The 15,532-nt window shown below is 51.2% G+C and overlaps 1 protein-coding gene across 4 annotated transcripts in view; it reads right to left on the bottom strand.

The window, feature by feature from the left end:
* Slc12a3 (solute carrier family 12 member 3) overlaps window positions 1–13,560 on the bottom strand; it is a 35,641-nt gene extending 22,081 nt beyond the window's left edge. For 2 of the 4 annotated variants that reach the window (XM_027405624.2, XM_027405621.2), the window contains exons 1-12: window positions 13,285–13,560; window positions 12,297–12,443; window positions 10,978–11,053; window positions 9,222–9,317; window positions 8,914–9,053; window positions 8,477–8,587; window positions 7,497–7,608; window positions 7,165–7,295; window positions 2,953–3,037; window positions 2,146–2,300; window positions 1,804–1,911; window positions 1,368–1,491 (exon numbers count right to left, since the gene is read on the bottom strand). In XM_027405624.2, the coding sequence (XP_027261425.1) occupies window positions 1,368–1,491; window positions 1,804–1,911; window positions 2,146–2,300; window positions 2,953–3,037; window positions 7,165–7,295; window positions 7,497–7,608; window positions 8,477–8,587; window positions 8,914–9,053; window positions 9,222–9,317; window positions 10,978–11,053; window positions 12,297–12,443; window positions 13,285–13,560 (1,561 nt within the window). The remainder of the gene's footprint in view (window positions 1–1,367; window positions 1,492–1,803; window positions 1,912–2,145; window positions 2,301–2,952; window positions 3,038–7,164; window positions 7,296–7,496; window positions 7,609–8,476; window positions 8,588–8,913; window positions 9,054–9,221; window positions 9,318–10,977; window positions 11,054–12,296; window positions 12,444–13,284) is intronic. The other 2 variants (XM_027405625.2, XM_027405622.2) reach the window with 1 other exon arrangement.
* Window positions 13,561–15,532: the final 1,972 nt, after the last annotated feature.

Genomic DNA, 15,532 nt, shown 5'->3' with positions numbered 1-15,532 from the left:
ATGTGTCAATCTGTGTTCTTAGTTCTCCTGGGGGACTCAAAGAAAGACAAGTAGTTCTTTTGGATCAGTTACTTTTGCACATAATTCCACTGGGTCCCTTGGAGCATCTAGGGTCATAGTCCTCAGTTTGGCCAAGTCAGAGCCACCAGCCCAAAGGTACTCCCCACAAGCCTAAAGCTGCAAGGAACATGTCTGGACCTGGGCAGCAGGAGACAGGGTGGCTCCTGAAGCCAGCTGACTGGACTTCTCTGTCCCCTAGGTGAGACACTTCTTCATACAATGCCAGATCTAGTGTCTAGAATCTTCCCTTGGGTGACAGCAACCAGACTGTTAGGGCAAGCTTTATGGGTGGTGACTGATGGGGCCAGCCTGAGCAGCAGGGATCTGGTTGTGACAGGAAGGTGCCTCTGAATGGGGTCTCCACAGCCTATATGCCCCCACTTCTGCATAGGGAGCAGGGCAGGGGATGGCATGCCATGGTGTAATCACTTCTCCTTCAGCGAATTCTGTTTCCTTGGCTGAGTTAACCAGGATGTATTGGGTATGTGTATCTGTGAGGTTGTGTGCGCGTGCACGCGCGCACACACACGCGCACACACACACACACACAGAGACAGAGACAGAGACAGAGAGACAGAGACAGAGAGAGAGAGAGACAGAGACAGAGAGAGAGAGAGAGAGAGACAGAGACAGAGACAGAGAGACAGAGAGAGAGAGATGCAGACTCTCCTCCTGCCCATCCGGGGCTCACGAGCTGTGTGCACTGTTGCCCCCTGCTCTGCAGAGGAGCAAACTGTGGCTCAGAGAAATGACTTATCCAGTGCCACACAGAAGGAATGGGACAAAGCCAGCAGAAGACAGTTAACCTAACTGCTAACTGTTATCTGGGCACTTTCTCCTTGGGCAGGTCCTGAAGCTGGGTTAGAGGCTAGCTTTATCTAGTTTATGTATCTGCAAAGGTATTGGTTGAGCTCTCCATTTGTATCAGCTTGGCCTACCTCCACCAGTGTCCTGGGGATATGATAGTGTCCCAACTATCAGGACAGTGGAATGCAGAAACAGGAAAGGCAGAGAAGATCCCCCCATCAGCAGAATGGCCCATCCATTCTGGAGATGGGTGACTGGAGTGGCTTCCTGGCCAGCCTGTCTGGAGGTGGCAAAGGATCATGGTGCATTTCCAAAAACCCTCCGGGCATGCCTTCATCCACTCAAGAGTTACTTAGTGGGGCTGGGGTGTGCCTTGGAGGTAAAGCAAGTGTTCACTATGGGCCTGGCCTGGTTACTTCCTTCCCCAACACCATCCAAGTCCTATTCACAGAGTAACACCAGGGCTGTCACAGAAGATAGATGGGGAAGGAGCCTCTTACCAATGATGATGAAGGCCACGGCGATGGCATAGGCCAGCAGGTAGCCACGCACAGGCTCCTTGTTCTTGCCATAGCCTTTACCAAAGAAGCCAATCAGTGGGTACAGCTGGTCTTCACAAAGGCACTGTGGACAGTGTACACCACACTAAGCCCTGGCTCAGACCTGCCCCTTTCCCTTTCCCAGGGCCACCATGCTCTTGACCTGTGTGGCCACCTCTATGACCTCAGCAGGTTTCTATATCTGGGAACAGGGTAAACCCCAGCCCTCTCCTCACCTGGAGACAGGGCTGATTCCTTTAAGAGTTTGCTTGCCTGTTCTCTTTCCCTCCACCCAGACCCATATCACATGACACCCTGGGGCTTCACAGCAGTCTGGGGACTCTTTCTCTCCCCAGTCATAACCCACCGCTCCCAGTGGCCCTTTCTGCAACCTTACCTGGAAGACCTTGGCAGCAGAAACAAGACAGGCCAAGGCAGAGGACAGGGTGGCTCCGAAGATCCCAGCTGTGATCAGGGGTGCAAAGGCAGACACCATGCTCATGGTCTGTGGAATGGTAGGGCGTTGAGCTAGAAACCCTACTGCTGACCCCTCCCCCACAGCAGCCAGTGGTCCTGAGATCTCAGCACCCAGTGGTGACCCAAGGCCTACACATAGTCAGGGAGTGGGGACGAGAGCCCTACCTGGGCAGGAAGCAGCCCAGGCTTGGACAATGACTTCCCACAGTTTCCTCTACCTCTCCAGCCTCGAGTGTCCTGCAGCTAGGCCCACGGCTTATACCTGGTAGTAGTTGATGAGGCCATAGCGGCAGCTGTGCTGCTGGGAGCATTCTGTGAAGTTCCAGCCATAGCCGCAGGCCAGCCCTTCACAGGTGCCTGGGCCAGGAGTCACTGTGTCATTCAGGTCCCCAGAGGCATCTCTCACCACACAGGAGCCTGAGAGGAGGAAGATGTGTGTTGAGGGTGTGTGTGTGTGTGTGTGTGTGTGTGTGTGTGTGTGTGTGTGTGTGTGTGTTTTCCTCTCTATCCTTTTTTGTACCTTCCTCTTCCATCCCCAAAGGCTGACCACCTCTGCAGAAGGTGAGACACTGTGGACAGGACAGCCCCTCCTTTATCCTGTGACAATATTAATGATAGTAGCAAGTATAGGAGTGTTTTTGGTGTACCTGACAATCTGAGCAAGGCAGTACTCTTGTTTTGTTGTTGCCCACTTTTAACCAAGGCAGGGAGAGCTGAAGGGACCTGCCCAGTGTCCTTAAAGCAGAGATCTGGCTGGCTCTTGAGCCCCAAGTGCCTATAAAAAGTTCACATCCCCTGGCCACCTGTCAACAGCTTGCCTCTAAGGTGAATGCCAGAAGCAAGAGTACCCAGAGATTCAGGGAGGTACTCACTTAGTCTGTGGCCTCCCTCACCATGATGGTGCTGTATCACTGTAGAGATGACAGATACCCCGGAACCAGGGCTCCCAGGCCTCTCTGCCTAGCTCTCCCTGTTAGAAGCCAGCCCCACATAGCAGCCTCTTCCAGCCTTACTACAGAACAGACCCACTTTTCTCTTTCCCCCCATCTTCGCTGTGCTGACTACTCACCAATGGTAGCCGAGATGGCAAGGTAGGAGATGGTGGTCCAGAAAATGGCCATGAGTGTCCCTTTTGGGATGGCTACAGCAGGGTCCTGTGGGGAGGCATGATATTATCAGGCAGCCTGTAGGATTCCTTGGACCTGGGTGCCTTGGCAGAGGCTGGGGTGGGCAGCAGACCCTGAGCTTGGACCCTCAGAACCTGTCCTGTCCTGGAAGAAGAGGGCCCACAACTGAGGACCTACAAGAAAGCCTCTGGCCCCAGGGTTGAAACTGATGAAGGTGAGAAATCTCATCAGCTTCATATCCCACCCACAGGAGACCCTTGGCAAAGCTCACTGTGAGTCCAGGGGTTGGGGAGAACCTGTGCCTGGCTCCCCACCTCAGACTCATCTGTGAGTAGTGACAGCAGCCAGCTACAGCTGGAAATTGATCAAACAGTCAATCAATTGCCAGGACCTGGATGCTGTTCACCTCATTGTGTCACAGTAAATTACCACCAACTGATTGTCTGTCTCTCCAGCAATAAAGAGACAGAAGACATGCCCCATTCTTCTTCTACAAGAAAGAGATTTTCCCCAACAATAATGAAACTCCTTACCCCCCCCCCCACACACACAGGGCATAGCCTCCTCCTAGGCACTTTCCCAAACAGAACTTCCTGAGGTGGCCTGTGCAATCCTACCCAGCCGGTGAGGGACCAAGGGAGGCAGGGTGTGAGGAGGGCAGGGTTACAGAGGTTACAGAGGTTACAGAGCCTCTGGTGCCTGCAGTCCTGACCCCCACACCCACAGCCTCAGACTCCAGGAGCTGGAACCAGAGCAGCTAGCTGCACAGGCTGCTTTTCCACAGTAGCACATGGGAAAGCAATACCTGCTCTACCCGGAAGGCACTGACCCCAAACCAGGGGTACGGGCAAATCTGCCATGAAATAACTGTCTGCAAACCTCCCGTGCTCTGTGGAGCCTAGTGGACAGATCACAATGTGGGAAAGGGGTGACAGGCAGGCTGGTGAAATGAAAGCAGAGGCACAGAGTGGGAGGGGCCTGCAGTCTGGGAGACTTGAATCAGTTGGGGTCTCTGTTAAGGGATCCATAACTCTAGCCTTACTAGCAATGCCCAATAACCTGGGTTGTGCACAGTGAAGCCCTGGTCCTGATTCCAACGGGAGATATTGGGATTTCTCACCCATAAGGATTTCCCAGGACTCAACTATAGTCTTAACCCAATAACTATGGTGACAAGCATTCTCTGTCCCCCTCAATCCCTATTCACCCAGAACCTCAGCAAAGGGCCCTTATTTGGGAAGAGGTCCTTGGAGGTGTAAAGAGTAGGATGGGTTCATTCTTTCGGGGAGTGGAGGAGCCCTGAGTGAATGAAGTCCTGAGTGAATGTGTCAAGGACTCCAATACCTCAGCCCCATGGGAGTTGCAAAGCCTTAAATGGGTGAGGCCCAAGAGCAATGCCAAAGTTTGCCTTGGGAATCTAAGTACAAGTGAGTGACCAGTATGTACACAGACTGAGTGAGTGACCAGTGTGTACAAAGACTGAGTGAGTGACCAGTGTGTACAAAGACTGAGTGACCAGTGTGTACACAGACTAGCTAACATCTGTAGCTTCTTCCTTCTCCCAGATATTTATAGCCTGAGATGCTCACCTACATAGACTTCCTGCCAAACCAACAACCCCTCCCTTGTGCTGTACCTAGTAAACAGGCAGAGGTTCTGGGCTGCTGGTGTCAGGAGGTACCCTTCATTGGAGTGCAGACCCCCACCAGACCCCAGCTTTCCTGTACTTGTGTCTGTGTCTGTCCTTTCTTCATTCCCTCCCTATCCCAAGCAGAGCTGGTCCAGGTACATGCTGGATTACAGTGAGCCTCAAGTGATGGCTGGTGTCATATGAGAAGGGGAAGGGACACAGAGATGTTGCCTGTCATTAGAATGATTCAGATTAAAACTGCAAGCTCCAGTTCAGGATGACATTGTCAGGATCCTACACAGCTAGGACAAAGCTAGGAAAGACCCATTCTCAGACCTTAGAGGTCCATAGTCATGTTGTCAGCACCTTCACTGGGGTTTCCAGTCTCCTAGCTGGGAGAGGCTGCTTGTTGTTTTAAGGCCCCTGGTTTGTGGGACTTTGCAGCCATAGAAAGAACACCTAGCCTTCAACCTCCACTTGCCTTTCCTATCTTGGTCGATTATCTAGAGACGGGCTCACAAGTCAGGCCCATCCCTTCCTAACTGTGTGCTCTGGGAGAGACCTTTCAACATCTTGGAAACTCAGTTTCCCCATGTGGTGTAGCAAGTGCTCATACATGGAAAGTATAGATGGGGAATGTGTCCTGCATACCATATGCCCGGCCAGCACAACAATGTTGTATGGGCATGAGCACCCAAGCTCAGATCTCCAGAATACACATAGATCTTGGCACAGCAGCGTTCATCCATAATCCCAGGGCTCCCAAGGCCGGATGGGAGGTAGGGGCTGGAGAATATCCAGCTCATGAGGCAGCTAGCCCAATGTGTGCAGGGTAAACAATGAATAAGCCCTGTCTCCAGCAAAGTGGAAAGAAAGAGCGATACCCAAGGTCATGCTCTGAATACATTACATTCACTTTGTATGTGCATGTTTAAGCTTACACATATGATTGTGTGCACACACATCATATACACACAAAATATGTGAAGGTCCATAAAATGAGGTCAGTGATACAGCTCAGTGGGTAAAAGCACTTGAGCAGACCTAATGACCTGGGATTGGTCCCCAGACCCCATGATGCAAAGGGAGAACAAATTCTTGAAAGTTATCCTCTGGCTTCTGCACATGTGCTGTGCCATGTGCACACCTCCCACATACAAACACACACAGTAATAATTTTTCAAGCCTGTTTAAATGGGAGCTCTCTAGTCTACAAGCTTCCATTATGTGGCCGCTCACTGTGTTGTGGGACTATGGCCAGCCCCTGACCCTCTCTATGTTTGGTTTACTAGTCTGCATGATGCTAACAGGGCAGAGATGACAGCCAGCAACATGCCTGCACACTTGTACATTCTCTGATCTAAGCACTTCATATGACCCAGCTCTCTGAGTCTACACCTGCTCTATTAGTTTTACTCTACAGTTGGGGAAACTGAGGCTCATAGAGACTGCCCAGTCTCACGATGGGGTCTCTGCAACTGAGCACAACCCCACAGAAAGGGCAGAGCTAAGTCCAAAAGCCAACTTAGGTCCTAAGGACAGAGGACTTAGCAAAGGCACCGCCCCACACAGATCTCAGATACATACTGGCCCTGATGCTGAACACTGGGGATGGAAGCTTGGTGACAGTGACAGATAATAGGGATTGATTCAGGCTGTCTAAACACAGACTAGGTTTAAAGACGATCTGAGGGTAGGCACTCCTGAGGGTAGCCACCCCAGGCATCTGTCAGCTGCTCTCTTGAGAACAGTGGGTAAGCAAGTGTTCTGGGCCTCGGGCCTCACCAGGAGATCCAGGCCTAGCCAGCTGATCAGGCTGCTTTCTGTGTTGTCTCCAGGAACAACTGGGCTTGCTCTTGGTTTTGGTTTGGTTTTTCCCAGGCTGGCCCTGAACTCACTGTGTAGGCAAGAATGGTCTTTAGTTTTCCTGCTCCCCCTGTCTCAGCTTTATGAGTGCTGGGATTCAAGGCCTGAGACACCATGCCCAGCTTGCCCAATTATTAATTCTGTAAGAAGCATGACTTGAGGAACAACTCCAAGGGGAAGGAGCCCAAGGTCAGAGTCAGCTCCAAGTTTAATGCAATGCCAGGTACTTCACTGGCTCCCTAGCTGGCACACTACCATCTCTGGCTGTTGCTGGCAAAAGCCCTCCTATTGTCTGACTGCATAGCACTCTGCACTGCAGCCTGAGTCCATTTCATTACCATTCAGTCAACAAACACACCAAATTTCTAGCTTGTGCCTGACTCTAAGCAGGAAATAGAGACAGAGACATTGGGCCAACACCTTACACGGAGAACACACTATGGCAAATGGAAGGCCAGGGAGAGATACTTCAGGAGGGATTTGGAAGTGGCACAGAACTTTGCAAAGCAACAAGAACAGGGAATATTAGGCCTCTTGGTCAAAGGCCTGTCATGAGTAAATTAGTCTTCAGGGCAGAGCTGGGGTCCTGGGAAAGACATCAGGGTTCAGGGATATGTGTCCTGTGTAATGCCAGACAGTAAGAATAGGCACTGCTCACCTTAAGGTCCCCGGAGATATTGGCTCCTGCCAGAATGCCCGTGGCCGAAGGGAAGAAGATGGAGAACATCCCAAAGAAGCTGCCATCTATTCCTCTCCAGTCAGGCACCAAGTTCTGAACAAAAATGTCCCCTGGAAACCAATGTCTTAGTCAGAGCCACGCAGAGGGTTTGGACACCTAGCAGGGCCCTGTCAAACCAGCAGTCAGATCCCTGAAGCTTCTGGCCATGGGGGAAGCAGATCCCAGCCTCTTGTGTCCATTTAATGAGTCAAATCCACAGACCAGCTGTCCCCATCCACAGAACCACCACCAGGGCTCCTGACCTCACATACCATGATAGCTGTAGAAGCCTTTGGAGGCCTTGTCTTCAGATGCTGGGATCAGTGTCCCCACCAGATAGTTGGCAAAGGAGACCATGATGACAAGAAAGAATAACACCTGGGCCTGGAGCAAAGGACACTGGAGGTCAGATGGCAACTCCAGCCTTCAGGGGCCTGCCATGGTCCCTCACTCTAACCACACAGCTGTTTCCTCACCTTGGTCAGGCAGTGAGGAGTCAGGGATATGACAAGAAAGCAAACAGGGTGGCCTGAGGTTAGAAACAGGGGCTGTGATGGGATCAGGTTGGGGGCTACATTAGCAAGGTATTCTGGAGCAGTATTACCCAGCAGCAGACACTTAAAAGAGGAGAGGGAGTGAACCACAGATCCACCTGAGCTGGGAGGTCAGAGAGAAACATGGAGAAGTGAGGTAACAGGGCCACACCCCTCCCACATTGAAGGCTCCCTTATGGTCCAGCCTGCTGGCTGTGTAGCCTAGCAATTCTCCTGTTTCATGGTATGAAACCTCTGACATTTGGCTGGATATATGGATACAGGAGTTAACAGGATTGAAGAGCACGTTTTCTTGCACCCCTTGCAGCTATGTATGGCTATAAGACCAGGTTCTGGCAGGAGTGATAGGTTCAACTTCTGGCTTCAGTCTAAAATTATGGGGAAGGGGATTTCCTCCTTTCCTTTCACCCTTCCCCTTCCCCTCTTCCTGGATCACAGACATGATGAGGGCGGCCGTTGTGGACCAGGTGAATAAGGGCCACACTCTAGGATGAGAAGGTCACATGATGGAAGGAATCTGCATGCCTCTCCCCACCCCCATGGAAACCACTGTTTGGATGGGTAGCTATAAGAGATAGAACAAAGTCTGTCTTAGGGTCTATTTGTCCTAGCAGCAGCTCTTCAATACTAGTTGATATACTAAAAAGAGGCAAAAGCAGACCCAGGTCCACTCTCTCACTCTATCACATCCTCCTCACCTTGGACTCCCACTCCATTCCAGCTAGTGAGATGGCCAGCAGCACGGTGACAGTGACCACACCGATGATCCGGATGTCATTGATGGGATCCACAATGGGTGTGCCGTACTCCTGGGGTAAGCAGGCCAGCTGTGTGTTCTGTCATCACCTGTACTCATCCAGATCCCCCCCACTGCCCTTAGATGATGCTCCACCCCTCTCCCAAAGAGCTACTGCATGGGCCTGGACAACATGGCCCAAAGGTAACATGTACCCGAAAAGGGGCCTTGTGGGGCTGGTCTGTACTTAATGAGAATTTTATTGTCAACCAAAGTGACCAGGCAGAGCTTTGGTCAATGGTAGTTAGGATCAGGCAGGAGAAGGAAGGCCTGGTCCAATGTGAGGAATAGTACATGGAGGTTGCCCAGCTCCCTCTGGCCCCTGTCCTGGCCCCTCACCTGAAGCAGGTCCCTTACGGTCTCCGCAAAGCCCACAGTGTGCATGGCCACACCCACAGCATTGGCGAAGGCAAAGATGAGGCCGATGGAGCCTCCCAGCTCTGGGCCCAGACTCCGGGAGATAAGGAAATAGGTGCCACCTAGCAGGGCCAGAGCAGGGGGCCAGAGAAAGAACAGTGTACTGCAGCAACAGGGACAGGACCAAGGGCCACATAGGATTATGGGGTGTGACAGGGGTGGGGTGGCAGCTCAGAGATCCAGAGAAACAGCAGAAAGCCCAGGTGAAGGTGACTCTGGGAGGAACGTACCTGACTTGACCTTGCCATTGGTGGAGATGGCTGAGATGGAAAGGCCTGTGATGGATGTTACCATGACTGACAGCAGGATGATGAGCCAAGTCAACACTGTGTGGGGGTGAATGTGAACACCCCAAAAACTCAATACATTTCTTAGGTGAGAATCCATGGAGAAACCTGAGTCAGCCCCCCCAAGTGACCTGAGTCCCTTTCCTTCTCTGAGCCTCAGTTTTGTCACCTGAAAAACCAATGGGTCTCAGCCAGAGGGCAAGGTGCAAACCTGTCATCCCAGGATTTGGGAGGTGGAGAGTTCAAGGCCAATATTGAGAGAGGCCCTGTGTCAAAACAGAAACTTCTTTAATCCCAGGACTCAGGAGGACAGAAGCAGGCAGATCTCTGAGATACCAAGGCCAGCTTGGTCTAGAACAAGCCAAGTTTACACAGAGAGACCCTGCCTCACACATCAACCTACTACAAAAACCCTCAAATAAAAATCCATAATAAGAGCTGGGTATGGTGGTGTCCACCTTTAATCCCAGCAATCAGGAGGGAGAGGCAGGTGGATCTCTGAGTTTGAAGCCAGCCTTGTCTACAGAGAGAGTTCCAGGACAACCAGGACTACACAGAGAAACCCTGTCTCAGAGAGAGAGAGAAAGAGAAAGAGAACCAGTAATAAGAACTGGGATGTAGTTCAGTTAGGAGAGTGCCTGCCTAACACAAGGCCTGGGTTTGAGCCCTGGTACCACAGAATCCAGGTCTGATGGCACATTTAATCCTAGCACTTGGAATGTGGCAGCTAGAAATCTAAGGTCTTCCTTGGTTACACAGTGAGTGTGAGACCTGGGATATACAGGACTCTGTATCAAAATGACAACAAAAATCCAGGACACCAGGAGATAGCTAAGTGCTCAGTATTGTTTGGCACAAATACCCGAGTTTGATCTCCACAATCCACACAAAAGTCCTAGGCACGGTGGCATGCACCTGTGAGCCCAGCATTGGGGAAGTAGAGACAGGAGGATCCTGGGACTTGCTGACCAATCAGTCTACCTAATTAGTGAGATCCGGACCAACATAAGACCCATCTCAAAGGATGTGGATGGTTCCTGAGGTAGGTATCTGAGGTTATCCTAAGACCTCTACACATTTAAATAAAAACATGTGCATGAGTGTATACACACACACACACACACACACACACACACACACACACACACACACAGATGCAGTTAAACTGGGTCTCTCTACCTCCTGCGGTGAGCTGACTAAGTAGGGAGTCCATGTGCCAGTGTGTGAACAGTTTCCAGGCATGGAAGGGAAGATACCCACCTTTGATAATAAAATTAAAGCAAAATATCAGCCCCTTCAGGTACCAGAGCCTATGCTGTTCTTCCGAGCCTTGCAAACCTCTCAGTGGCTCTGTGAGGCAGGTACTATTTTCAGACCCATTTTCCTCAGGAGGAAACCAAGGCTCAGAGAGGTTAGGAACTAGGCTACCCAGCTTGGTGCCAGGATCAGCATCTGAATCCTGGTCTTCTGGAGTCCGGGGTTCTGAGCACAGACACTCAGAGGGAGGAGTGACTCACGGGAAAAGCCCTGAAACTTCTGATTCTACACACAACAGTCTCTTCAGCTCCGCCCTCACCTGTGGCTGCTGCCATCTGAGGGTTGCTGGGGAGGAGCAGGCCTAGCCTGGAGTCTCTACAGCCCAAGGGGCCTTGGGCCAGAACTCAAGCAAGTTTTCCCTTCTCCCAGAGGCGGCACTCACCAATGCCCGCCTGCGCCGTAATCCAGGGGAGCCGCAGGTAGAGGATCACACCCCAGATATTGAGCATGCATCGGATCTGGGAGGAGGGTGGAGAGACAGGTTTCCTGAGGGTCAATGCCCAAGGCCAAAGCCCCAAGTGCTTGTTCCCAGGCCTGGGGGACACCTGAGGCTTTGTGTGCTCTCCCTCCCATGGGGTCAGGCTGCCTGGCTTGGGGGCAGGTGGGGAGCACAGTTTTTCATGCCATCTCTTCCCACCCTGCCGTGGAGGCCTGGAATGGCCTTCTGCCTTCCCATCATTCACCATGTTCTAAGCCCAAGACCCTGTGCTTGCCAATTGCCAGCCATTGGGCAGCTATTGGCCCAGGGTATAGTATTCAGGAAGTGTCAGCAGTGCCCCACACAGAGCAGAAACCAAAGCCCAGGTTGTTTCCATATTAAAGGCAAAGTCAGAGGTCATTGGCTGGGGCTGAAATTCCAAGTGGGAGGGCCTGCTATGGACTTCAGCTCACTCAAGTGCTAGGGCAGGTGGGGTCATGTGTCCTTCACACCCCTGAGATTTCTGGGACTCTCATCTGCTGAGATGAAAACCAGGATGTGCCTGGTTCTGGACAGAACAGATCAGGGCATGCTTCAACCCTGATTGTGACCCTCAGGGGTAGGTGGAAGCTTTGGTTGTGAGGGAGAAACAACCATAGGGGGTTTGCAGAATTAGGACCGGAAGCTAGCCTCCTACCTCCCAGGGCAGGACTAAAGCTTTTGCCTACACCCCATCCCACCACCTTTGCAAAACCCTATAGTGTCTCTGGAAGTCAAGGTCACTCGATTCTTTACTGTCTGAAGACTTAGTTATGCTCCATAAGATAGCAAGCATTCCTTTTCCATTAGGATGCACTGTGGTATGGGAGTGGAGTGGGAGGAATTGTAGATGTGTGTCAGTTCTGCCCTCTGGTGGTGCTATGTGGAATTTCTTCTACTAACTCCCTAGCAGGCATTGATCGAAGAATTTTCACAGCTATAAACTAATTTAATGCTCCATTTTACAGGTGAGGAAATGGAGGCAGAAAGTGGCTAAGTAACTTTCCTAAGGCTACAAGATTACTTAGTAGCTCACCAGAGATCTCCTCAGGGTTGGGTTTTGACCAAGAGCACCCAAGTTTGGGAAGCCTACACCAAATACAATTGGAGGTCCGGGAAACGGAGGCCCAAACTGAACCCGAGGTCTATCCTGCCCGCTAGGGTCTGAGAGTCAAATCTGGGGCTGAAGAGGGCTGGTTTTACCCCCACCCTGAGACACCAAGCTCCAGTTCACACCCACTCACCATCACCCCCTTGACCCAGCCAAAGCGCACAGGCTCCCCAGGGCTCTTCTCGCTGTTGGTGCCTGTTTCATCCTCCACCAGTCCATCAGTCAGCTCATGGCCTGACCGTCCATCAAAAGCCAGGGCATGCAGATGGCTACCTTCCTGCTAGGGAAAACCAGCAGGAGTCGGGAAATGGGAGTTGGGAGCTGGGTGTCTGTATTCAGCCCTGCCTGCCCCACTTTGCCATACAGGCAGCCCTTGGTCAGCTTCAGGGCACAGTGCTGCTTGACGTTTGGAAAGACACCAAGGAGAGCAAGCTGAGCATTCAGGGTGCTGCTCCCTGTCTAGGGCAGAGGTCTGGGAACCAACAGGCGCTCGGTTTGAGAGGGAGACAGGGTTATCTGACCCTTGGGAGGTGAAGCGGGTTGACCCAGGCCATGCACTCAGTCTCTGGTACAAATGGGTTTGAACCCAGGCCTCTACCCCAGCATGACAGGTCTGCTGGTTCATATCCCTAGGGACCTGCAGCCCACTCTAGCACCTCACTCAGCATCCCTGTTTCAACAAGGGGTCTTGTTTTGCCCCTCTAGAGGGCTGTTTTAAAGCACAGAAGAATGCTGGGAGTTAGGCAAGTCCCAGCTCCTGAACCAAGAATTATTCTGTCCAACTGTCAGTGAGAAAGTGAGGTCACAGGGACTGGGCTGATCAACTTTCCAGACAGCAAAGCCATCAGGCTGACATCAGAGAGGCCTTACCATGCTCCCCCCACCATTTCTCTCAGGGGTGTGCAACCTGCATTTGCATGAGCAGCCATGCTGTCTTTGGGTTGTCAGTGCCTGGGCAATGAGTATTATTCGTGTCCTGAGCTTCACGGCATCTCAGCCCGCTATTTCATTTGGGTGTCTTGATTCTTGAGAAAGATGCCTAGCCATCTTCACAAGACAGATGACAGAGCATGTTGGGTAATGAGGCCAAAGTCACAGAGCCGGGACATAAGCAGTCTTACCTTGAGGAATGAATGCAGGTCAGCCAGGGTGGGCCGCATCTTCCGGGTCTCGCCCGGCAGAGCACTGTTAGCATAGTGTTCGTAGGCAGGCACCACATCGATAGTGTTGTAACCGAAGGTTCTCATGTACAAGGTGCTGCCGTGTGTCAAGTGGCTGGGTTGGCTACTGTCACAGGCAGCTGCTGGGGGCTCATCACCCCCCAGCAGTGTGCTGATGGTGAAGCGCCCGCTGCACAGAGCATCTCCAGGCATCTCTGTTACAGGCAGCTCTGCCATTATGACTCTGGGTATCAAGGGAGGGGGACAGAGTGGGCAAGGACACCGAGGGTGGCTTTATAGGCTGGGCAGTCCCTGGGAGAAGGCGGGAGCTTGTCCCCAGACCGCCCATGGCTAGTGAGCAGGGTCTCTGCCAGGGGTGGGAGGTGGAGCCCAGCAACTGCTGTCCTGCCTCCATGTAGGGGCCACTTTGGAGCAGGAGGGCTGGGCTAACCAGAACTACACTGCTGAGTCCTGCAGCAGCTCTTCTGAGTCTAGGGTGGCAGAGGTTCTGCAGCTAGACCCCAGGAAGCATCAGTCATGAGAGAGGACCCAGAGAAGGCCTGCTATAAGTGCCTACATTGCAGGTTAACAGCCCATTCATTGGGCCACAGTGTATTTCTTTCCTTTTATTTACTAATTTGAGTGGATGGCATTTTAAGACATGCATATAAAAAAGGAAGTCTGTCTTCCAATCTCTGTCCTTCAATGTCTCGCTGTCTTTCCTGGTACATTTTAATATATATAAGCCATTCGGATTACAGATTATATGAGTTTATAAGTGGCCTCAAACCAGACCTGTGGCCAACTCTTGGGTGACAAACCTTGGAGGCTTAGTGCTGGTCACCAGCCTCCAGGGCAGGCATAGTGTTACATCTGAGCTTGGCCTACAGGGCTACAGTTCACAGAGTCCAGGGCAACTGTGCCTTCCCTCCCTGGAGCCATGAAGAGTTCCCATGTAGGAGAAGGTCTGGTCACTGAGGGCTCCTAAGCCATTGCTGGGACAGTCCCCTGGGGTACGGAAGGGACCCTGGGGCTTGAGACATGAATTAGTGAATGCTTGATGTGTCCTAAAGAAACAATGGACATATGGCTATGAATTCTCCAAGTCAGCTCCTACACTGATGGCCCCACCTGTGGAGTGATCAATCAGCAGTCAATAGGGCCAAGGTTTCTTTATTCGGATACACTAGCCAAGCACAGGCCAAAGCGTGCCAGGGCAGCAAGGCAGCCAGGCCAGAGCGAGGAGGGAGCAGGGAGAAGGGCAAGAAGAAGGGAAGGTCCACGTGACCGCGGTCCCTTAAGAAGCCTTAGACTTCCCCTCACCACGCCCTCACAGGTGTGTTCCTGCACACCTGTCCAGGCTACTAGGAGGCGGAGCTACACTGTCTCCCCACACCCATCCATAGCTGTCTTTTCTTCAAGAGGTTGGGTGTTTAATGACTGATGGATATGAGGCACAAAAACTTGGCATTCTGCCCTGCCTCAGGGTTTCCCTGGGTCATCTGAAGCTTTGGGCCTATACCTCTGCTCTGGCAGACACATGCCCTGAATGCTCACTTCGGCTTCTATGGTGAGGTGACCCAGCCCCTTACAAGAATTTAAGAAGACTGTGTATGTTACCAATGCTTTATTCACTGTAACAAAGAACTGAAAGCAACTTGTTCATCAACATATGCGTGGGCAACAAATATATGTATGTGCATACATTGTGTGTGTGTGTGTTCGAGAGCCTGTGCAAGCCTGAGTGTGTGCGTATATGCTACTCTGCTCTAAAGAAAAAAAATGAAGTTAAAAGTTTTTGGCGAAGGTGGATGGTTTTAGTCTGAATATTAGGTAAGATCCACAATCTCAGAAATAAACAACATATTCTCCTTTATGTGGAATCTAACCAGGAATATATGTGCTTGTGGGTTACAGTGTAACATGAAGAAAGAACAAGAAAAGCTAAACAGAAGGGGATGAGTAAGGACTGAGTGCAGGCAATGACAATGACATGAGAGGATAAAAAGCTAATGCTTTCCCAGTCCTAACTCTGTCACAGATTATTATTATTATTATTATTATTATTATTATTATTATTATTATTAATTTGGTTTGAGTGGTGGGTAAGTGCAAAAAATATATTCAATACTATAAAGGTATAAAATTTAATGTGAAATGTCACAGCTACCATTTCTGTGCCAATTCTAACTGCAAGAAGTTCATTAAG

Source organism: Cricetulus griseus, chromosome 3 (assembly GCF_003668045.3).
Source record: "Cricetulus griseus strain 17A/GY chromosome 3, alternate assembly CriGri-PICRH-1.0, whole genome shotgun sequence".
Taxonomy (NCBI): domain Eukaryota; kingdom Metazoa; phylum Chordata; class Mammalia; order Rodentia; family Cricetidae; genus Cricetulus; species Cricetulus griseus.
Note: the sequence above shows the minus strand (reverse complement) of the source record. Positions and strands in the feature narration are given on the sequence as shown.